At 39.6% G+C, this 23,573-nt stretch overlaps 1 protein-coding gene across 3 annotated transcripts in view; it reads right to left on the bottom strand.

The window, feature by feature from the left end:
* Nucleotides 1–266: 266 nt before the first annotated feature.
* ptpn20 (protein tyrosine phosphatase non-receptor type 20) overlaps nt 267–23,573 on the bottom strand; it is a 48,938-nt gene continuing 25,631 nt past the window's right edge. Inside the window, exons 28-47 of one of the 3 annotated variants that reach the window (XM_047351695.1) lie at nt 21,410–21,508; nt 20,802–21,319; nt 19,454–20,066; nt 18,452–18,622; nt 18,199–18,373; nt 17,899–18,109; nt 17,766–17,803; nt 17,457–17,543; nt 16,689–16,750; nt 15,781–15,942; nt 15,459–15,705; nt 13,201–13,304; nt 12,962–13,044; nt 11,223–11,353; nt 10,982–11,130; nt 10,769–10,859; nt 6,160–6,494; nt 5,859–6,074; nt 3,448–3,510; nt 267–3,358 (exon numbers count right to left, since the gene is read on the bottom strand). In XM_047351695.1, coding sequence (XP_047207651.1) covers nt 3,248–3,358; nt 3,448–3,510; nt 5,859–6,074; nt 6,160–6,494; nt 10,769–10,859; nt 10,982–11,130; nt 11,223–11,353; nt 12,962–13,044; nt 13,201–13,304; nt 15,459–15,705; nt 15,781–15,942; nt 16,689–16,750; nt 17,457–17,543; nt 17,766–17,803; nt 17,899–18,109; nt 18,199–18,373; nt 18,452–18,622; nt 19,454–20,066; nt 20,802–21,319; nt 21,410–21,508 — 3,666 coding nt within the window. In that variant the 3' untranslated portion in view covers nt 267–3,247. Of the gene's footprint in view, nt 3,359–3,447; nt 3,511–5,858; nt 6,075–6,159; nt 6,495–10,768; nt 10,860–10,981; nt 11,354–12,961; nt 13,045–13,200; nt 13,305–15,458; nt 15,706–15,780; nt 15,943–16,688; nt 16,751–17,456; nt 17,544–17,765; nt 17,804–17,898; nt 18,110–18,198; nt 18,374–18,451; nt 18,623–19,453; nt 20,067–20,801; nt 21,320–21,409; nt 21,509–23,573 lie in introns of those variants that run through there. The other 2 variants (XR_007036017.1, XM_047351696.1) reach the window with 2 other exon arrangements.

Consider the following 23,573-nt stretch of genomic DNA (forward strand, 5'->3'; position numbering starts at 1 on the left):
GGAGTGTGTTTCCAGGGGTTTCCATGCTGTCACAAAAGGCCCCTGTGAGACTAGCTTATTTACCTTGCAGTAAAACCCAAGAGGGAGTATACCCTGCAGTAAATGTGGAGAAAGGGGGTGTAGAGGAATTAGATTTAGGGCTGCCCTCGGCTCTCTGTGTGCCGTTGGGGAAAATCCACTCTGCTGCTCTTGTTCCGTTGTTTAAATTGAGTTATGTTGTGTGTTGGGAGTCAAGCGGGCGGAAAGGCTGGTATAACGCACACAAGTAAGTTTCAGAATAGCTTTTAATTAAAGAGAGAGGTATTACATTGTTCGCAGTTATTGGTTACATAGTGGCTGGTAGTGTAACAAGATTTTAAGTTAGCATAAATAAGTAGTTGTACAATTAATTATCACATTTCACAATGCCTTAGCATAAGCACTTGCTAGACTGTACAAGATGCACTTTCCCATATGAATGCAAAATGTGCTTTTGCTTATTCTTTCCAAGATGTGGGGCAGAAAACATACTACTAGGATCTCACAGAGAACTTGCACATAACTTGAGTTGTACATTGCCCTGGGAAATTTTTAACACCCCTTGAACCCTTTCACAAAATGTGAAAAGTTCTAAAACATCTAATAGACCAAAACAACGTAGTGATTATGTGGAAGTAGAATTAAATATTGGCTTTCAAAATCTTCTACAAATAAAAATCGCAAAAGTGTGGCATACATTACTTTTACTCTGAAACTACTAAATAAAATCCAGTGCAACCAAATACATTCAGAGGTCACAGTAAGAGTAAATAAAGTCCACCTCTATGTAATCTACTCTCAGTGTGTTCTGTGAAAGCCTCAGAGGTTTGTCAGAGAACATTAGAGAACAAATATAAACACAAAGTTCAAGGAACACATCAGGGACAGTTCAGGGACAAACCTGTGGAGCGGTTTAAAGTGTTAGGTTATAAAACAATATCCCAAACTCTGTTCAATCTATGATCCAAAGATGGAAAGAATATGGCACAACTGCAAACCTACCAAGACATGGCTGTCCACCTAAACTGACAGGACTGGCAAAGAGAGCTATAATCACAGAATTAGCAAACTCTGGAGGAGCTAAAGAGCTCCGCATCTCAGTTGAGCGTATCTCTTGAAAGGATGTTTGTTGTGCACTCCACAAATCTGGCCTTTATGGTAAAAACAGAGGAAGTTGCATGAAGAGAGCCATCGTTGAACAAAAGAAGAATTTGCCCCAATCTCCAAGAGACTTTTGGAAGAAGGGAGCTCAGTTGAAACCAATATTGAACTTTGTGGCCTACATGCAAAACGATACGCACATCCCCCTGAGCGCACCACCAAGGTGAACCATTGGGGTGGAAGCATCATGCTGTGGGCATGCTTTTCTTCAGCAAGGGCAGAGGATCGGGACAGATTTAACTGGATGATGAATGGAGCTAATTCAGGACAATTCAGGAAAATAGCCTGTCATGAGCTGCTAAAGACCTTTAGTCTGGAGTGAATGTTCACCTTCCAGCAGGACAGACACCCCAAAACAAACAGCGGAGCTATATTGGAATGGTTTAGACAAAATATTGACTCAAGGGGGTTGCATGCAAATGCATGCCAAACTTCCAAAATATTTATTTGTGAAAAAATAAAATAAAACCATGCATCATTTTCCTTCCACTTCACAGTTATGCACTACTTTGTGTTGCTCTATCATCAACTTCCAATAAAATACAACGAAGTTTGTGGTTGTAATGTGACAAAATGTGAAAGAGATCAAAGGGAATACTTATGTTTGGAATTCACTGTAGGTGCATTAAAGACATTGATTGCTCTGCATGGCCACTCACATGGCAAAAGTAAAGTGATCTGCGTGGCATCCCAGCATGCTCCAAACACTTTGGAAGATGTTTTCAACGTAGGAAAACAACATTCGTAATGATCCTTCCTTTTGGAAGGAGTTGCATTTTTACATTCCATATTTTAATCATTTTCAAGTCATTCAGTCACCTGCAGGCTAGCACATCTGTACTTCTTGAGTCTGCATGCAATAAGGAGCTGGTGTGTGTTGGTTAGCAGCTGAATGAACAAAGCTCATAAGCAGTGACATCTGAGGTTGAAGTTTAAACCAGCCGCCATGAATCGTCTTTGATCTCTGACTCGGAGGTGTAAGTTGTGTTGCTCCGTACAACATCTAAAGTGGCAAAATGTAAAGTTTGTAAACCTCATAATATTTTTTGCATTTTTGGCTGAGTTTGTATTAAAATAGCTGTTGAATACAGATAAAGGATGTAATAACTTAACAAGTCTGACTAATCATTTAAATTACAGTGAAATCTACACTTTACAAAAAAAAAAAATCCGGATACCTTATTTGATATGCGTCCAAATTTCTGTAAAAGTCATTTTAAAGTTTTAGGAATTCACTGAAACATTTGTTACGATTAATCATTCTTTATCTGTATCAGAATATGCAAGTTGAGATAACGTGATTCAACATGTTCTGTATAAATTAAAAACCACAGACAAACTAAGAATAGGCGGTGTGTGAACATCTCACTGCTTCAAAGTTAAACTATGAGCCAAAAGATGAGACATAATCCTCCTCCAGTATGAATTGACAAAATGTTCATCTCAGACCCGGAACAGGCTGAAAACTTTACATTCGCTCTAACCACAGGTGCTGTGTTCAGTTTCTCGCCTTTTGCCCCCTGGTCACTTATAACAAGTGGCATGGGTTTATTGTAAAGCAAGTGTGGTGTGTCTCTCCAAGGCACTTGATTCTTTTCATGTCCTCATTCACAATGAAGTGAAAAACAATAGATTTTGTTCAACATTCACACCCTTCTCCAGGGTACAAATGCACTTAAATAACATTGTAACATGTCGCTTTATACTTTTCACTAATGCATCAATAAAACATGTGAAGGTCTAAAAGTTGGATGATATTACTGGTAGATGGGAGATCTGAAGAATACCAGACGTTCCTTTTCATGCAACAAAAATAAAAAAAAACCTAAGATACACATAGTAGAAGGCAACTGATAAGCTGATCTCATCAAAGCACCATGAAAACACACACAGAAAAAAAATATAATAATAAATAACATTTTGTAAGAAAATGGACATTACACAACCAGATTTTATAGTAAACTAAAGGGAACAACCACTAAAGTACCACTTGTGAATTAGTCTGCTGTGACCGTTCACACACAGCCTTTGCTTCATAGATGCATGTTTCTGAGCTGGGGGGAAACATTCAAACGATTTTGTGGTCTCTGGGACTTTCTGGTTGCCACTGATTTCCTTGAAGCTGTAGAATTCCCTGTAAAACCTCCAACCAGACTTTGTAGCAGAAAAGGTACTGCTCCTGAAAAAAAGGAGCAAAGGACATGTGGAGTTATTATCTACATAATAAACTTAAAACTTTTATCCTCTAATGTCTTTGTTTTCACCAACCTTGGTCTGAATCATCCCGTGCCGCTGTAGCCTCATCTCCTTTACAATGTCACTTACATTAATCTGGAAACAGACACGTAAACTGTATGAACAGCTAAAGCAGAGATAGGAACTTTGATCATAAGCAGATAAGCACTGAATTAATAGTAAATATTAAATTAAAATTAATTTAGTTATTTCTACACCTGTAAAATGTTCAAAAACAATCTGGAGGGGAGGTCCGTTAGACTGCAAACAACTGGGATGTTGCGAGTCTATACGAATTATCCACTCAGGGTTCCTGATTAAGCAATGATGCACCAATCAGAGGTACTGTATGTTACCCGATTTCCGATCTCAGTGTTTTGTAAAGCTTCGACCTTCCTATACAGAGTTTGGATAATTCAGATTTCTGCATGGTGAGTAGATGAAGTTTAATGAGAAGATGCACAGCAGACTTACAGGCAGGCAGACAGAGTACAAGCAGGTAATCCAAGGGAACAGATTCAGGAGGCTAACAGAAAATAAACCACTAGGAAGAACTCGGGAAGATACAGGGTAGTTAACGAGCGGAACCAGTGGGGGACAATGAAAACTAGAGAGCTTATAAACTGAGGCAGGTGGAGTGTGGACCAATGAGAAGGGAGGCAGGTAATCAGAAGAATAATGAACAGGTGTGAGGACAATCTGCAGGGAACTGAGGGGGAATGTATCTGATTGAAACTAATTAGCATGAGGAACTGAGCAGTAAAGGAAACTAGACTAAACAAAACCTGGGGAAACTGACCTAAAAGTAAAATAAACCAACACACGAACACAAGAATCTAGAAAGTAATAAACTAACAAAAAACCCAAAATAGCAGATCCTGACAAGAAAGACATTTCTAAAACCAACTTGTTCCATAATGAACAGTCATACTTTCTTCAGCTTTCCTGTTATCTGCCAAAAGGCTTGCTCTCTTTCTTTCTCTCTCTTGCAACTTGAATGAATTGCTTGACATGTCATTGAAAATACAATTGCTTTTTCAAAATGTTTTTACATCTCTATGCTTCTCTTGGCTTTATTTTAAGTACTTTACTGATAATGAAGATAGCTAACCTTGACTCGTTTCCAATCAGCAACAACTTCTACATCCAAACATTCATTGTCAGTCTTTTAATGCTTGCGTGTGTTGCATTCATGCATCAGAAAAAGATCAGGGCCTGTATTCACAAAGATTCTCAGAGTTCTCTCAGAGAGCTTCTATCTTAGCCTAACAATTCTCAGCAAGGAGTCCTAGCTGAAGAGTGATTCACTTCGCTGCTGAGACCGACTCTGAACAAGGAGATGAACTTCCTATCTTAATGAGAAGGTGTGGTTGACCCCGTTGCTAGGTGTGACGCTGTCTTCTAAGAGCTGTGATTGGTTGTTGAAAAAAAACAAACAAACAAACAATGCGCTCCTAGTAATCAATGGAGAGAAATTAACCAATGATAGAATTTGGATTGGATTAAGAAATGTGTAAATCGTGATGATGAAACTTAGCAAGATTAAATAAATTGTCACACAGCATCATAATGTTTGACTGTAGCTTATTTACATCCTCATCATTATTTTTGAGTTGCTTATTATGGATATATCTTTCATAGAATGACGTCACTAGGAGCTACTTTTAGTCTTAGGATGCTTTGTAAATCCAGGCCCAGATTTTTGAAGGCCCAGTCACTAATCAGGGTCAATCAAGCTGAAATGTATTTAATTTTGGTCAACGCTTGACTTGTCAGTGCATCTCTACATTTTAAATGGTTGGTATTGGAGCCGCTTAATAAAATTAACTCTGGCTGCCTCCAGTTGATGTACTATCTGTGAATTCCCTGTGTGTCATGCAGTTGCAATGTCCATACGCAAGTTTTAAGAAAATCACCGCCTGTTTTTGTGTGTACAGCTTGCAAAACTCAGTTCTAATAAATCTACAAATCTGGGCTTGCCTGAACAATTTAAGTGTTTTTCATGCTTTAAATTCATGTTGATAGTGAAAGTGAGACTGTGTTTGCTGCTGCGGCTCCCAGTGTGTCTGTATCATGTGACATTCTCTGCAGTCTGCTAAGATAACTACTGCTGCCAGGGTGGACTTTACTGAAAGCAGCTGAAACATTAGTCATTATGACGTTAAAAGCTAAGTGCTTATTTTAGGTTGCAAGCGTACACATTTTTCTCCAAGTTTGGTCTACACACAACTTTTTAGTACTGCACTGGAATATTTTACAAACTGGTATATAAACATGACATATCAAAACAGAGTAAGCATGTTATTTTTGGCGTGTTTAATGAAGTAGCGGACTGTGACTAAGGATGCTTATTCTTACACGGATCATAATCAGGAACAAAAAAAAAAAACCTTTTCTGGACATCCTAACTTATTAGAAAACGTAGCAAACTGGCGTCCGCTTACAGGCAAGTCATTCTCAATGAGGTGGAGGATAATGTCGGTGCAGATGAGAACTCCGGTCCGTCCGATGCCAGCACTGCAGTGAACGGTGATTGGCCCCTTATGGTGCACCGCTCTCATGTAGCGGATGAACCGAACCAGCTGCTCGGAGCTATGTGGCACACCATGGTCCGGCCAGTGTGTGAACTTCAGGTGGTGAACAAAGTGTGTCTCACCAGTCTGGAATGATGAAAGGTTTAATCTCGGTACTGAAACCATACTAAAATTCATCCCTGAGCTTAAAAATATTGTGTCCCTTTCTCACCTCCTTTTCCACCATCCGGATGACTTTTATATGGAAGTATTCCAGGAACTGCTGATTCTCAAGATGCAGCTGGTACCTGCCAGTGGTCAAAAGCGTGCTCTGCTTCTCCGGCCAATACTTGTGACATTTGATCCTTCCCCGTTCAACCTCCTGTGTCATCATGGCGATTATGTCTGCCTTGTTTTCCCAGATCATTTGCCAAAAGGCCTGCACTGTGGAAGGCAAAGGGCCCTGGCAGGAGATATAGAAAAACTCATCTGCTCCGACCTGCATGCGGATGTAGCTCGCATTGATGTACTCCTGGTTCTCTCCAATGGCTACTCGTGTTTTATCATCTGCAGAAGTACAGAGAATACAACAATTGATTGTTCAAATATAAATTACATATAAATTAAACTAGAACAGTAAGCAGTTCTAAAAAGGGGTTGCAAGCATTAGAAGGTCCCTTTTGATCCACTTTCCTCCCAAAACCCTGTCAATGTGGTGAACATTGATTGTTGATGAAAACAAAACCTATCAGCCAGTTGAACTATGTAGATAGAGCAATCTGAATCATACGTTAAGCTTTTTATATTCAGGGCAACATGAATGTTGAGAAATAGTTAATGTAGAACAAGGTGGATTAAAGAAAATTCTATTGAAAGTTGTTCCTGAGCTTAGAAGCTACCCGTAGCCTAAAATTATTTTTTACATTGTGAAAGCTATTAACATCACCTGGTGTTCAACATGCACTTTATCTCTTTAAATAGCTTCTGATTTACCGACATGTTTACAATTTCAAGCTAATAGGACTCTCCATTTTGGAGGACAGGTATTGCATAATAAGTGTAATGGCAACATTGACCCGAAGTTTTTGAAATTGCTTAAAAATACATAAATCATCGGGCTGGCGAGTAACCTAATGCAGGGGCCCCATCTGTGGAAGCAACTAGTCCTCAACCACTTCAGACGATTTCCCTCCTTCTCTCCTGACCAGTTTTTAATCTGAAATACTAAATAAATAACAGCCCCTAATTGTATGAAAAAAAAGAAATATCTTCAAATATTCTCAGATAACCATGAATGAGTTTAATAGCTTATTTTGCCTCTATATATGCAATATAGTACTATATGAGAATTGAACTGCAGTATTCAAACAACAATGAACAGTTTTCAGGGGTAAGCTATGATAAAGAAGCATTTTCAATGCAATACTCCAAATACATTTAGACACACACGTTATCTTTAATTAACAACTTCTTAAAAATTATAGTGATGAAGCTGAAGACATACTTTCAGTTAAAGCATATGAAATGTTATAGATACATTCATGGCATATTTCCTGAAACTCTTAGTTCATCAGGATAAACGGACGGTTGAAATAAAAAAGATTTACACTTTCTTTTATAAATCATGCTCTGTTTGGCCATGTATCAAATATATTGCCCTAGAGCATTACCCGAAGGCATTGCTTTTGTAAAATAAACCTTATTATTCTTCAGGATCATGTTTCTGGTTTGGAACATGGATTTCATCAACATATCTGTCACTATGTCTAAGATGGGTCCAAATGAGTTTTTAGCTAGCTAGCTTTCATGGCTAGCTAGCTAAAAATGTTTGTTACATTGATACAATGTTTTATGCATTGTTGAAGCCAAGTTTTGACATTATTCAAGAATTCAAAAATCAAATGTGTAAATTATTATTCAGCTTGATTTCTAAATAAAATGTGAACATTTCTTGGGGCAAGATTTCTCGAGGTCTTATTGTGACAAAGCAAAAAACAAACTCAAATAAGCCAGGCAAGACCTATCTGAAAGATGATCATCCAATGATTCAGTTTTTGTTTTGTCAGTGTGATTTACCATTTATCTATTCACTGTAATACAGTATGTTAAGCTTAGCCATAGCAACGCCTTAGTGAGTGGAAGGGAATTTTTCTATCTGAGTTTCTTTTCGATTTAAGAGGCAGTATGAGATTTATTGAAAAAGGGAAACAAAGCAAGCAACTACAACAGGGCTCCATGCTCTGCTGGATGCATGATAATGTGGCTTCAAAGATTTGCATTTGTGGACTTGGACCCATTTGTAATATAAAAAAGGTAAATCCATCATCATTGCTCTACTATCTCAACAGGGGGTGTGCTAATGCTGTGATATAAGCTACTAATGATGGGAGTGGTCATGGACCAAAGAACTTTGGGAATGTTTACTCAGACCGTCCCACGCCTCCTGTCTGTGTGGTCAGGAAAAAAAAAACTAACTGGAAATTTGTCTTTCTTGAAAAAATAGCTCCAGAGAGGTGAAACAGTAATTTTCTATATTCTTTTTAACCAGCTAACAGGCATATGGCCAGTTGTAGAGGTTTTAATTCCACTGGGAGTCACTTCACCTTTTATCACACATTCATTTCAGTGTTGACCCCTCTCACCCCCACACACAGTGACAGTTTGAGGAGAAAACACTTCTGGACAGGTCTCACATACATCCATGTGTTTGGCAGTTAGGCCTCCATAGATAACCGTCCGAGGCTATGTTTTTAGACATTAACATCCAATTGCAAAATAGATGTTTTTCTTTTATTCATTTCTCTGCACCTACTTCTAGCAATTTCTACAATTATAACCACAATTATGTGGTTTCTAAAACCATTTCCTTCCTCATTTATTAAAGACATAAATCTGGATAATTACAGGAATGCTCTTCTTGACATGCTCATCAGGCTGAGAGAAATGTGTAGAGTATAGTGTTAGCATTACAAGTGAATTATTGGTTTCTAGGCAGATGGATGTTAATATGTCGTGCAGAAATTTCTCGAGCAGTAAACAGATACAGCACCAGATCCGTTTGCTGTCTCCTCTGGTAAAAAAAGCATTATTACTTAATCTTTTACTGCAGCAGCATAATATCTCTTTTCTTTTGTATTTTTACGTCAGTGGAAGTAGGCTGATTTTGTGTCTGGTGAACTATTTCCAGGTTGATATTATCATATATTTTGGGTAATTCTTGAGAGGTCTACTGAGTTTTTAGTTTACCTTTAGAGTTTTATAATTTTCCTGTAAATTGTACTGATATTGCAAAGTGTCATGATGCCTCACACTCTAACAAGGCTCCCAGGCCCACAACATTCAATTCAATTTAAAGATACTTTATTGATCGCCGAGGGGAAATTAGAATTCCAGTACAACATTGCAGGTTTTTCACTGTTCATTACACTATCACTTTCTATAAACCACTTGGCATTATGGAGACTTGGTGACCCCAAGAGGCCATTTTTTCTGCAGTTTACTAACAGGTTCATACCTTCCCATACTTTTCACCGTGCATGGTGGCAAGATTAATATAGGTCCTCCAGTAGTAACCAGTGGGTAAAAGAAATAAATGGTTTCAACAAATCCGTGTACTTGCCCTTTGAGGGAGTCTGGCACAATAAAAAAATAACAAAAGCAAACAAATGTGTTTTGTGAGTTTAAGGAGCTTGGATATCTTGGCTGACAAGTTAGACAATAGTATGATGATGCTTCTGTTCGCTGATTTTCAACTGTACAATAAAGACTATTGAACGAAAGGGATAAAAAGTCTCTCACTCCTGCCTGCCTCCACTAAAGTGGATAAACAGAGCAATCTGGGAATATAAAACCTTTATTGAATTTCCAGGTCATTTCTTATCACTTTCATAATTTATTATTAGTAGTATTTATTTATTTGCCTATTTACATCACATACCACATTTATGGAGTGCTTGATTTATACGAAAGTGAAAAAACTTTTTTTTGACCATTTTTGTACACTTGCTTGTTCTTTTTGGATGGAGCATAATTAGTAATGAGTTACTGGCAAACTCTCCAGGGTGTACCCCGCCTCTTGCCTGTAGACTGCTGGAAATAGGCACCAGCTCCCCCGTGACCCACTATGGAAGAAGCGGCTATAGAAAATGGATGGATGGATGGGTGGATAGTTGTAATCTATGGACTGGCTCATTATTTAATAAAAAAATACATGTTGTTAATATATTCAGAGTATTAGGTCTTATTAAATCATCTGAACAGTCAGTGAAGTTGTTATATAGTTGTATAGTTTCTGTGTGAACACATTTAAATTAATGAGTTTATGAGTGATGTGTACATTTTTGAGAATTACAGACTGAGCGACACTGCTTTTTACGTGAAGAACTTGAAGTGAGTTCAGCTCACCCAGACATGTCTTAACAACGCTCTATTCAGGGACGAATTCGAGCTTAAAACAACAAAAATGTCTTTTACTAATTTATTTTACTTAAATTGTTAGAGATACCATTAGCTGTGATGGTACTGATATTGTGGGAAAAAAAAGATATGTTTTTACATGGTATTTTTTTCCCACATTGAATGAATGTTGGCCAACCAAAGGTTGGACTTTTTGAACTTTCCAGTGTGAGATTATGCTGCTGCAGTAAATTATAATTTTAAAGTTTTTTATACATCTTTTGCAGGAGTACTAATAACTTTGCACAATACTGCATGTCCACTTTGTTTGTTAATCAGCTTCTTAAAACATCCAACAAACATGATGTAGTTTGAGTTAAGTAATACTAATGATATTGAAAGAATACTTTACATTCTGTTATTTAAAGCAAAAGAAGTCCTCTTACAGGGTAAGATGTCTCTGTAACGGTTCTTGTCTCTGTTCTCAGGTGCTTTTCCAACCAAGCAGTTGTCAGAAGGTTTCAAATGCTCCAGAGTCTAAAATTAACACCATAAAAAAAGTAAAAGCATAGTAAAAGTATGTAACTAAATATAAAAGCAGTCAACGTTTCTTTGCTGCATACTTCTTTGTTTTAAAATATTTGTGTATATATGCACACCATGAACTCTTTGACCAGTTCCTGCTGGTCCAGTTGATGCTGCAGAATTGTTATGAGAGCTTTGACTCTGGAGCCGGAGTACTGGCTGGTACTGGAAGGGGTAATAAGCGCCAGACTGGCCAGTTCCTCCTGTGATACCAACGTCGGACCTGAGAACAAGAATTCGTTTTTAACGCTTATGAGAGATAAAACATGCACTCTGATAAGTGAAAACTGCAGTAAAAAAAGACAACTTAGGCACCCGTTTGTGGCGAGGAAACGTCCTGATTAGCTGCATCAAACACATCATCTTCATCGCTGCTCCAGCCATCTGACTGGGTTTTTCGAATATCCTTGCAAGACTGGTCCAATAGTTTGGTTACAATTTGTCTCCTAGAGGAGTAAGTGGGGTAGATATTAGACCACAACATTTTTCCCCTGCAGAGTGGGCTAAAATGAAGTCTAAGCCTCCTCACAGAACAACTGTTTACAAGTACGGCTGATGGGACATATGTTGTTTTTAAAAATGTTTATACTGAACTTAAAGTGCTTTAAGGAATTTAAAGAAATGTTTAAAGAAAAATAATTCTTTAATGAAACTTACCTCCTTTACTGAACAATCTCAAGCTCAGTATGATCAACCAGTTGATCACACTGGAGTGACAAATGCAAGGTTTTTATATACCAGAAACAGTTATTGACTGCCTTTACTAACAGCTTTCCATTTTTTATTGGCTTTGTTCACCCATTAAAGTTTTTAGAATATATAATGATTTTCAAAAGTATCCATACTTCCTGAATTTTATAACAGTTTCTCATTTTAGAACTAGGAACGTTAATGTATCGTTTTGTTTCCCCTGACATGACTACCTTCTCCCCATGTTTGTGTCCCCAATAAATATTGTATCAAGCTGCACACTGGACCTTGTATGGCTTTCTTCTTCCCACATTTCTGTAAGGGCTATATTTGTGTGGAGAGCTCCCACCTGAGTGATGGATCGCTACAGCTCCTCAAGAGTTTCCTTGGTATTTTTGGCAGCTTGTGTGATTAACGCTTACCTTGCCTGGCCTGTAGGTTCTGGTAGACGACCATGTCTTGATAGGTTTACAGTTTTGCCATGCTCTTTCTATTTTTGGATAAAGGATTGAACAGTCACCTGTGACGTGTTTTAAGTTTGAGGTATTGTTTATACCCTGACTCTGCTTTAAACTTTTCCACAACTTGACCAGTCAGGTGTGTTCCTTGGTTTGTATGAGACTGTTTGTTAACTAATGTTCTGTAACAAACCCTTACAGAACAGCTGGATTTATAGTGAGATGGAGTTAAACAAAGACCGACTTCTTTTAACAATTTTATTACTTACAAAGGAAAATGGTTGCACTGGATTTTGTTTAGGGATATTAGAGTAAATGGGGCTCAATACAAATGCAGTCAATACTTTTGGACATTTTGAAACCATCTGTCCTTTTCCTTTCACTTCACAGTTATTTGCTACTTTGTGTTTGTTTATCATATAAAATCCTAGTAAAACATTGACATTTGTGGTTGTAATTTGGCAAAATGTGAAAAACATTTATTATTTTCTAATTTGAGCTTTTTAAAAAATAGTCAATTGGATTTAAGTTAAGAAACATTGATTATTTGCTTAGAATATGTTTTACATTTAAATCAGTGCCGCAGATTTTCCTCTAAATTAAGATGTCATCCGACTTCAGTTAATTGCAAACACCGATGACAAGCCAGGTTTTTTGGTAATTTTCTTATTTTTTAGGAACAGGCTCACATTTATCAAAAACTTGCTAAAGGTTGTGCCTGTGTACATTTTGGAGGTTTTAATTTCCTTTTTTTAAATTGATTGGGTTGAATTGATTATTTATTGCTCTCTGCTGCCATCGTGTGGTTAGAAGTACAACTTCAGCAAAGGGAACAAGAGCATGAAGCTTAAGAGAACAACAGAGACGAAATACAGAAACAACAAGACAAGATGGAGCTGTTGATACCTGTCAGATGCTCCATGCAACATTTCAGTGACACTGAGGGATGGGCAGCAAGCTTGATGAGAAGGGGTGTTGTTACAACTCTCCTGTCCCATAGACAAGCAGCGAGAGGAGGCAACAGACAGGAGGAGGAAGATGTTAGTGGATGTTAGTAAAGAGATATGGAGCATGAACTATTTTAAACGGACAGTAATGTTAAATCATGAATTAAGGATTAGGGTGTTTGTGTTGTTATTAGTTACCTCCTCAACTGAAGTCTCGTCCCTCATATCAATAACTCTGTGTGGTGGGGGAGGCGGTGATGTGAGGATAACTTCAGTTTCATTAACCACAGGGTCTAAAGATGCTTTTAAAAATATTTAGTGTCAGCTGTCAATTTTACGCAAGACAATGGTATCAAGGTTCTACAGCACCCTCCACAATTATTGGAAATCTCTGTTCCTTTGTTTTTCCAGTGAAGCACTTTGAATTACCCTGAGTATGAATCATGATGTAGAAATAAACCTGTCTTGCTTAAACAATCAAATAATTACATCTTTTGTGCTTTCAAAAGATAGCAAATGGCATAGATTGAGTACATTCATTCAGCGGGAAAAAAGCTATAACATTTCATAAAGTGTAGACATAGAGAAAGAGGTATCTTTAACTGTTCCTCTTTGGTCAATCTTTCTAGATCATCCAGAGTCCTGTGTCCTCTCTAATGCACACTTTTTTCATGGCACACATTTTCTATAGTGTTAAGGTTTGTGGACAGAAATGGCCATGACTCCTGTGTCTATCAGACCCTTTGTTAGTTGATCTGGACATATGTTTAGCATTACTATCCAACTAAAAGACCCAATGACTGTTTTCAGTTTACCGGTCGAATGGTTTTATTTAATATGTACTGATATTTAAGAGTTGTACAAGGCTCACAGTGCTTTTGGAAGTAAAACTGACCCACAGCATCACAGATCCTACACTATAATTAACAGTGCTTTTCCATTTAGTTCTTGCATTGTTTTATGCTAGATCCATCTGGAGTGTTTGTTGCCAAAAAGCTTAGTGTTGGTCTAATCTGATCAAAGCATGTTGTTTTAATTAACGTCTTATTTACGTCTGGTGGTAATAGGGAAAAAAAGGCTTTTGTCAGTCATTCCTGTCAACCAGTTAGCATTAGACAGCTTTTGATGGGTGTTATGGTCACTTGGTGACTGCCAAAATGCTGCTCTCTGCTGCATTTCTCTAACAATGAGCTTCAGGGGTTTCTCATTTTTCCTTACCACGCCCACTGTTACGGCCCCAGGGCTGTACTGCCTCTACTCTTTGTTGCTCTCTCTACTGTCCTCTTGTGGTTGTCTGTAAGTACTGCCTTTCCATCTGGGAAGTTTCTTCCTATGTCTGCATTTCCTGTTGCTGATCTGCTACATCCCCCTACTGGTGAACGCCTGAACATCCTTCAAGGTTTACCTGTACTACAGAGTGGATGGAGTACACCTGGACAGCACCGCCCACCCAGCTGCTGAAAATAATCAGGATGACAGAGACAGAGATAAAAGCTGGCTCAAGCCTTCTGTCAGAACTGCTGTACCTCATGTTCATTACGCCATTGCTTGTTAACTTCGTTAGACTCTGAACTGTGTCTTAAACTTTGCTGAAAGTTGGTTTTGGCTGTGCTTTGCCAATGTGATGAGTAAGATTTCTTTTGGGAGAACAAGTTGTGTGATTTGAGCTGCTGTGCTTTGACCTGGTCTTTGCTTGTTTGTGTTCTTTTGAACCTGTAATTTTGTATCACTAGTTTCTCTCTCCAGAAGGGACACTTTCTGTTAAACTGAAACAATTAGTGAGGAACTTTCACAGTGTTTCTGTTTTAAGTCTAGTCTTATCATTATTTTAAGAATAAATTGTATGCTTATTATTTTTAAATCATCCTGCTTTTGGTCTTATCATTTATGTTGCACCCTTAATGAGTCACACTGTGTATGGTGGAAGTATAAACTTTGGTCCTCTTCCAGCCTTGTTTGTCACAGTTCCAGTTGTTTTAATGTTTTGCCCAGATTAAGCTGAAGCCATTTCCTTCCTTTTGTAAATCATCACTCCTCTGCCTAATTCTGAAGGCATGCTCTCTAGTCTTTCCCATTTTTAAGAATGGTTTAAAGAATTGGGCCTCAGTTTTACTGCATATTACACAAAGGAAACATAAAGTCATTAATAATTAAAAGTTCCTAAACACGCTAATCAATCATAGTATAAATAAACAAATACTTACATTAATTTAACAGACAACGGAAATAAAGCCATTAAAAGTGACACCAGTGATTTAGTAAAATACATTCCCTACTGAATAAATGTATTGAAATTAAGGATTGGATTTTTGTTTAATTTTCAATGTGAAATTATGCTACTGCAATAAAAACAAATTTAAGGCTTTCACGTATTGTGGAGAGAACTGGACATGTTACATCTTAGAATCCTATTTAGTCAGACTGATAAGAATAAAGAGAGATGTTGGAAATCATACCAGCTGGGTGCTCAGCTTGCCTATCCTGCAAGTCTTCAGGTGCTGAGATATCAGAGTTGGACACATGAGCCGGATGCTCTGCTAAAATAGCCTCATTGTGGGCAGACATGTTTGGTGGAGTAGGTGACTCAGAGTAGGTTAAAGGCAGGATGTCTCTGCAAATAGTGAGCTGCACTGTGCCCTCAGCTTTCCGCAGAATATCTACCACCTTACTGTAGCTCAGCCCAGACACGATCACACCGTTTACCTGGCAGTTAGACAGTGACAATTAAAAGAAAAGAAGAAGAAAACAAAACAGAGGTTTTGAATGATGGTTTTTTACCTCTAAAACAATGTCCCCAACTTTCAGCCGGCCGTCCTGCTCAGCTACTCCACCAGAGCAAATTTCTCTAACTCTGAGCATGCTGCCGTTGGTTCCCCCGACCAAAGCGAAGCCGAGACCTCCGCCTTCAGGTTTCTTGAACTCCACTTGCATGATGCAACTCTGAAAAGCAAGATTTTATGAAATTTAAAAAGATTATGCAACATGTTCTGTACTTACAAGAATTGCATTATAGTTTTACAAAACCTTCAAACACTGAGACACTGAGACAAACAAAACTTCCAAGAGGAAAATATAAGGGATGTTCCAAACAGCATTTAAACTGTTATCAGTAGACTCTAACAAAACTCAACCTTTAATAGTGGTCTACTGCCTGTGATTAAGTTAGCCGCACCCTTGGCAAGACAACGCAAGGGTCCCGACAAGAAATGAGGGGGTTAAAGTCGACCCACTAATGTTACATCTTAGGAGATACTGATAAACCTGTGAACTGTAAGGAGTATTTTGGGACGGCGGAACAAGTGTAATGTATTACAAATGACAAAAGCAAAGACAGCTTTCTTATTTAAGTAAAAAAAAAACACTCAACTGTCCTGAACATCACTGGTGAGTGAGTGTAACTCTGATTAAATGTAGTGTGCTACTTTGCAGCACTTTAAAGCGACAGAGTTTCCATGTAAGTACATGGCATAGATTTTATTAGCTTCAAGTATTGGACTGGAATGACGCTCCTTCTTAGACGAATCAGATAAGTCATCCCCGGAAAATCCTCTTGCAGACTGAGACGTTAAACAGTTTGTTACAGACACTTCAAAAGATGAGCAGCTGCAAATATACAAGGACCAGGAAGTAGTACACCAGAACCAACTAATAACTGGACAACGTCAAACAATCTTTCAGAAACTTACATCCTGTCCTTGGGTGAGAGAGCGACATCTCAACTTCTCTGCAGTCCTACGCACAGCTTCAGCTGAAAAACAAAAGGCACGAGGAAGTAGCTTTTGATGCAAAATTAACCGAAACAAAAAACATTCTGATACTATGATTGTAGTAATATCATCATATTCTAAATTGCCTATTTATCAAGCAGGTAAAAGCTCTGGAGGTCTGGTGTCTTCAGTTAGACCCTGATATCGGTGGAACACTCCTGTTCTCCTCTATGGAGCCACTGAAAAAAACAACACACCAACCTCGCACCTCTTCGACCATTTTCAAAAAGAAGTGTTGATGGCTGTGTCTCCTCTGCGACAGACGAACAAGGCTGATCTTTTCAGAACGACCCTCTGCAGGTCCTTAGGTGCTTTATGTTCTGTCACCAGGCAACTGAGCTATCTGCCCAGTAGGCCACTGGCTGTATGGGTCCTAACGTGTGTGTGTGTGTGTGTGTGTGTGTGTCTCTGAGTGTGATGGCACTGCCTTTGCAGTCCAATACTCTAGTGGAGGGCTTGCTAATTATTAATTCCACTGTGTGAGCCCAGGATCTGTCTGTCAGCATTCAGAGCTCACACACAAAGCAGCAGAGAGAGGTATCTGTTAGCACCGAGGTCAGCTTCACACTGAGACTAGGACAATACACTGAAGCCTGACATGGAACCATATTACAAACAGAAAATGCTCGTGGAGAGTTTGGAGGAGCTAACTGGAGAATTAAATGAGGGAAGCGAAGGAATACTTACTATCTTCAACAGCAAACTCTCTCTCAGGAGAGACAGTTTCATCAAAACGGGCAAAGAACTTCTTGTCCTTTTTCCAGTCAAACAGGCCTGTTTATGAAAAAATCCTTTTAAATATACAAAACCTGGCATACCATCTTGGCAAACAAAAGTCATTATTTAGTTTTAGGGAATACTTATCTGGTAATGATTGAGCTCAAATAATCACACTCAGCTCAACACAAACATATCTGGTTTCTAAGCAGTTCTTCAGTGCAAATGATGCATAACATCCAAACAATCCTGTCAACCACTTTAAGCTATTTAACTCACCGTTCCACTTAGCTTTGGAAGTAACTGGCTGGTCTTCCCTGTGACACAGAAACCAAAAAGCCACAAATAAGCTTAAAAATAAAACACTAACCTAAGAAAGTATCTCTGTTTTTAGCCTAAGACGAACACATACCGGATAATTTTGAGTTTGACCTTACGAGGGGCAATCTCGCAGGCTTTGACTGCATCCTCTAAAGTCATTCCCAGGGTGCACCTGCCACAGATGTACAGAATCTTGTCATTGGGCTTGACGCTGCCCTCCTCGCTGGCTGGAGAGCCGGGCACCACCTCCAAGCAGTAGATGCCCTGCCATTTGCTGCCAACGCCACCTGTCAGCTTTATTCCTGGGAAGGCCAAAAGCACACATACATTCAGATACCACTGATTGATCTAACTGGTGAGTCTAAGAAACAATTATTCTACTGGCTCCCACCCAGTTGTCCTGAAGGGGTCTTGTGGAGAACGATGTCAGGCAGACTGTCACAGGGAGGTGGAGCTACGAGGTTGCTGACTGCTCTGCCCAGGGTCATATTCAGCTTTCTCGGAGATGACCTGAGAATTGTCATGGCGACATCATCTGCCACACTGGTGACATAATGCCCATTTACCTGAAGGAAATGACAGAAGAGTAAAAGCACACATCACACTCCTAAAAAGAGTGTGCAGATGGGTGTTTTGATGTTCACCGTGATAAGCCTGTCCCCGGCCCTGAGTCGTCCATCTGCCTTGGCGGGGTTGTCCAGTATTTCCTGTATGTAGTAGCAATTATCAAGCTTGCTACGAGTGATGGTGAACCCAAAGCTTCCACTTCTGGACTTGGTCAGAACCACTGTGAGCTCAAACTCTTTAATCATGCCCTAAAGAAAGAAACAGTGTGAATATACACTCTATTCAAAATTACAGCAGTTTTTACAATTGCAGTTTACATCAAGACATTAAGTATACACTTGCTGGTCACATTATTAGGTACACCTGTTAAACTGCTTGTTTACAATAATAATTGAATAAGCCCATCACACTGCAGCGACTCAATGCATTTAGGCTTCTGGATGGGGTCAAAATGACTTGCTGAAGTTCAAACTGAGCATCAGACAGGGAAATTTTATGCCAAAAAAGCTTTGACACAAAACTATCCTTTATGTTTATAGGGAATGACCAGAAACAGAGAAGATATGAAGTGAAGGGAAGTTGAGTAAACAAAAATGCTTTTTTTTAAATTAGGGGGCCAGAAGAGAATCGACAGACTTGGTCAAGACAAAAAAAAAGCAACCGTAGTTTAAAAACCACTCGTTACTACAAAGTGGACTCAATATAGACCAAAAAACCCAGGAGAATGTTTCCAACACCTTTTTGAATCAAGAATTAATACAGTTCTGAAGGCAAAAGGGGGTTCAACACAGTCCTTCACAAACCAAACAACGACAACCTGACAAATTAAAAAAACTATCCCTTTAAACTTTTGCATGTCCTGCAAAACATAATCCTTTAATTCGAACATTCATGCTTATTGGTAATATCAGTTCTTTCATAGTGGATCATAGAAACTTAGTTTTGTTTTGCATAAAGACCAAACTGTTTCATAGCAATTTTAAAACATGACAAACGGAGTCAAACACATCTATTAATTCATTTCTTTCTGCAAAGCATTGAAAACTTTGATAACTGAATATTAGTGAAATTTTTCTTGCCTTCCTTCGACTCTCTTCCTCCTCTTCATCCAGTTCTTCATCAAAATCATCTTTGTAGTCCCTTTCCTTCCTCTCTGGTTCTTCTCTCAGCTGAGACTGGATCTGGGCAGAACAAGTTAGCACTGTGGAAGGCAGCGTTGGGGTGGGCACTCCAGCGCAGGGAGGCACTGAGGGGATAATCTGGGCTGTGATTGGCGTTACGGGCGGAGGCTGCGGGGGAGGAACCATAGCCCGAATGTTCTTTGATGCTGCTTTGAAGTGGCCTGGAAGAAGCCCCTGTTGGATCAGGTGATGCTTTGTTTTTGGGGGCTGCGTTGTGAGCGGCACAGATGGGTAGGAGAGGGGGCAAGTGGTCGGTGTGTCAGATGAGAAGTTGAGGGGTGTGATGTTGGAGGTGCTGGGAACATGAAGAGTGGGGTTTGGAGATGGAAAACTGTTCTTATTTTGAAAGTTGGGGGCTTCAATGTTGGTTGTTGGTGTGCTGTTGGAGGGAAGGCTGTGAGGGGGCTCTAGGGTGGAGCTGATGGTCAGGTACTCTTCATCGGCCATGATAGTCAGTCCATTTCCCATAAGGCAGTAAGTCACACTTCCATCTGTCTCCTCTCTGACCCCACTGCAAAATCGCAAACACAGTATAAAATATGTAGAGTAGTTAAAACATATTTTCTCCAAATTTTCTTTAATCCTTTGACAAACTGACATGTATTTATGTGTGAAAAAAACATTTAACACAGATGCATCATTCCATATGTCTGAATGTGTAATATTTTAATATACTTTAGCTGGATTTGAACAACACTAAACGTACAACTTGACATTTACAGGGCCTTGCAAAAGTATTCCCACCTACTGAAACTATCCACATTTTGTGACATTAAAACAATCAACATCAATGTATTTCAGTGGGACTCTATGTGACAAACACATAGTACCAAATCATTGTAAAGTGAAAGAGAAAGATAAGTGTTTTCCTAAAATTTTTACAACAAAAAGTGTGGCTGGCATTTTTATTCAGGCCCCTTTACCCTTTACCCCCCAAAAAAAATTCAGTGCAAAAGATTTCAGAAGTCTCCTTATTGTTAACTACTTTGTAGTGGTCCATCACAACAAATCACAATAAAATGACAAAAATGAGAAAAAGTTAATAAATACTTTTGCAAGGCAATGGTTATGTGGCAGTTTGAGAAGTTTATAATAGTTAAACTTGTTGCCAAGGCAACGCCACATAATCCTCTGAAATATTTTAGCGCAAACTTTTTATTTGGTACTAAAAGCTATATGGGAATAATAAAAAAAAACAATAAACAATAAACATTTGCTAAGTGCAAGTCAGTATGTTATAGGGTACCTGGAATAAACAGGTTTAGAGGCAGTTTTAGCATAAACGTCCATAAGAATCAAAGCTGAGCTCAGTTTTGCTGAAGCTTCCTCTTCTTCTTCCCTTTTCCTCCTTTCAGCATCTCCTTCCTCCTGTTCTCCTTGTTTCCCAGCAACTGGTTGTGGCTCAGGTGGATTCAGTGGAGAGGTAGGCACAGGGGAAGCAGGTGAGGTGGGTGATGCTGGTGACACTGGTGACGGAGGAGATGTAGGTGATGTTGGGGAGGGAGGTGTGTGAAGAGGAGATGGAGGAGGAGGGAAGGCCTGCTGCATATCATCCTCCAGACTAATCTCGCTTTCTGTGGGTGGTATAGCTACAGGAGGATCTGGGCTTTTCTCTGTGCTGTTGGTCAGACCCTCTTCCTTGGTGGGGGGTACCAGCTGATCATGCACGTTGACATCACTTGGAGACTTAAGGTGCTGGCTGTAGTCCTCTCGGAGCCGGATGTCCAATGATCTGGATCGAATCCCACGAATGAGCACAGGACTCTACAGGGTTAACCAAATATAGGACAGTTGCTATAAATCACTGTATACATTGCAACGTTTTAGGAGTGATCTTTGTATTTTTTAGCTTACCAGTGTGTTGTCATCTACTTCATAAAACACTCCAGGAGGGGGCCGACAGATGAGCAGATGAACTTCAGATGGGGCTCCTCGTAGCAGGAATAAAACTCTCTGAAACAAAGCAGAAAAGGGTGGTGAACCAAATCAGACAGACACAAAACTAAATCATTAATCTAAATATCAGAAATTTAATAGTTTAAGTAGTTTATATCCTTAGCATAATGTCAATGTATTGTACTGGGATTATATGTGAATTAAAATTCAGTACAAGCACTTCTCTTAAGAAAACACATAATTATTAAATATCACCTGTGCGAGCAAGTACTCTGGTTAAACCGGACCTAAACTGAGTTTTTTGGCCTACATGTAAAACACTGTTTTGTAGAAAAATGCGTCCACTATGACTCATGGTTGGTGGCAGCATTATGCTGTGGGACAGGAAATAGGTCAGGGTTGATGGGAAGACAAACAGAGCTAAATACAGAGCATTACTGTGAGAAGTCTCTTTATTTAACCATAAAGTCTCACTAAGATCAGAAATATCTGTGACAAGGTAGACCTGGCCAAAGTAGCGAACACATAAACCAAAACTATAAAAAACAAGGGATGCTGGTGGCTCAGTTGGTAGAACATGAGAACCATGTGGCTATTGTCCTCGACACAGTTGACCTGGGTTTGATTCCCAGTCTCAGGTCATTTGCTGCATGTTCTCCCCTTTTCTCTCCATCCTCTGTCCTGTCTGGCTACTGGGCAATAAAGTGTCAGGATCTGGGTTTGTGTTTTTGTGCTTGCTACATGTGCTCATTCTCAGGTGGTGCTGGAGCTCTCAGGTGTGCTGGGTGACACCTGATTACTTTGAGGAGTACTTAAGCAGGAGGCTGCCAGCACTTCAATGCGAGAGTGTTTTGCCACAGTGGTAAAAACTAGCCACACTCCAAGTGATGCTTCGTACTTTGACCTCGTTTAACTTTGTTTTTTGCTCCTCTGCAGATTTTGAAAGCCTAAGCTTTGGATCTATGTCACTGAGTTTTCTGGACTATGTTTCTGAAAGTTACTCTGGATGATCAAGCCTGTCTTCGTTCTGAGAATTCCTATCCTGTGATCTACCTTCGTTTGGATTTGCATCAAGCTGGCAGCTTCCTGTCCTCTTCGTCTCCTGAGCCAAGCCACAAGCGTACCCTGTCCACCCTCCAATGTAAGCCACCCCACATCGAACTTGTTTATTGTAACCTGAGCTCCACAGAACAGCACCAAGTGAACTCTCTACGGATATATAGGGGTTGGACAATGAAACTGAAACACCTGGTTTTAGACCACAATAATTTATTAGTATGGTTTAGGGCCTCCTTTTGCGGCCAATACAGCGTCAATTCGTCTTGGGAATGACATATACAAGTCCTGCACAGTGGTCAGAGGGATTTTAAGCAATTCTTCTTGCAGGATAGTGGCCAGGTCACTACGTGATACTGATGGAGGAAAACGTTTCCTGACTCGCTCCTCCAAAACACCCAAAGTGGCTCAATAATATTTAGATCTGGTGACTGTGCAGGCCATGGGAGATGTTCAACTTCACTTTCATGTTCATCAAACCAATCTTTCACCAGTCTTGCTGTGTGTATTGGTGCATTGTCATCCTGATACACGGCACCGCCTTCAGGATACAATGTTTGAACCATTGGATGCACATGGTCCTCAAGAATGGTTCGGTAGTCCTTGGCAGTGACGCGCCCATCTAGCACAAGTATTGGGCCAAAGGAATGCCATGATATGGCAGCCCAAACCATCACTGATCCACCCCCATGCTTCATTCTGGGCATGCAACAGTCTGGGTGGTACGCTTCTTTGGAGCTTCTCCACACCATAACTCTCCTGTATGTGGGGAAAACAGTAAAGGTGGACTCATCAGAGAACAATACATGTTTCACATTGTCCACAGCCCAAGATTTGCATTCCTTGCACCATTGAAACCGACGTTTGGCATTGGCATGAGTGACCAAAGGTTTGGCTATAGCAGCCCGGCCGTGTATATTGACCCTGTGGAGCTCCCGACGGACAGTTCTGGTGGAAACAGGAGAGTTGAGCTGCACATTTAATTCTGCCGTGATTTGGGCAGCCGTGGTTTTAGGTTTTTTGGATACAATCCGGGTTAGCACCCGAACATCCCTTTCAGACAGCT

Source organism: Girardinichthys multiradiatus, chromosome 22, assembly GCF_021462225.1.
Source record: "Girardinichthys multiradiatus isolate DD_20200921_A chromosome 22, DD_fGirMul_XY1, whole genome shotgun sequence".
NCBI lineage: Eukaryota > Metazoa > Chordata > Actinopteri > Cyprinodontiformes > Goodeidae > Girardinichthys > Girardinichthys multiradiatus.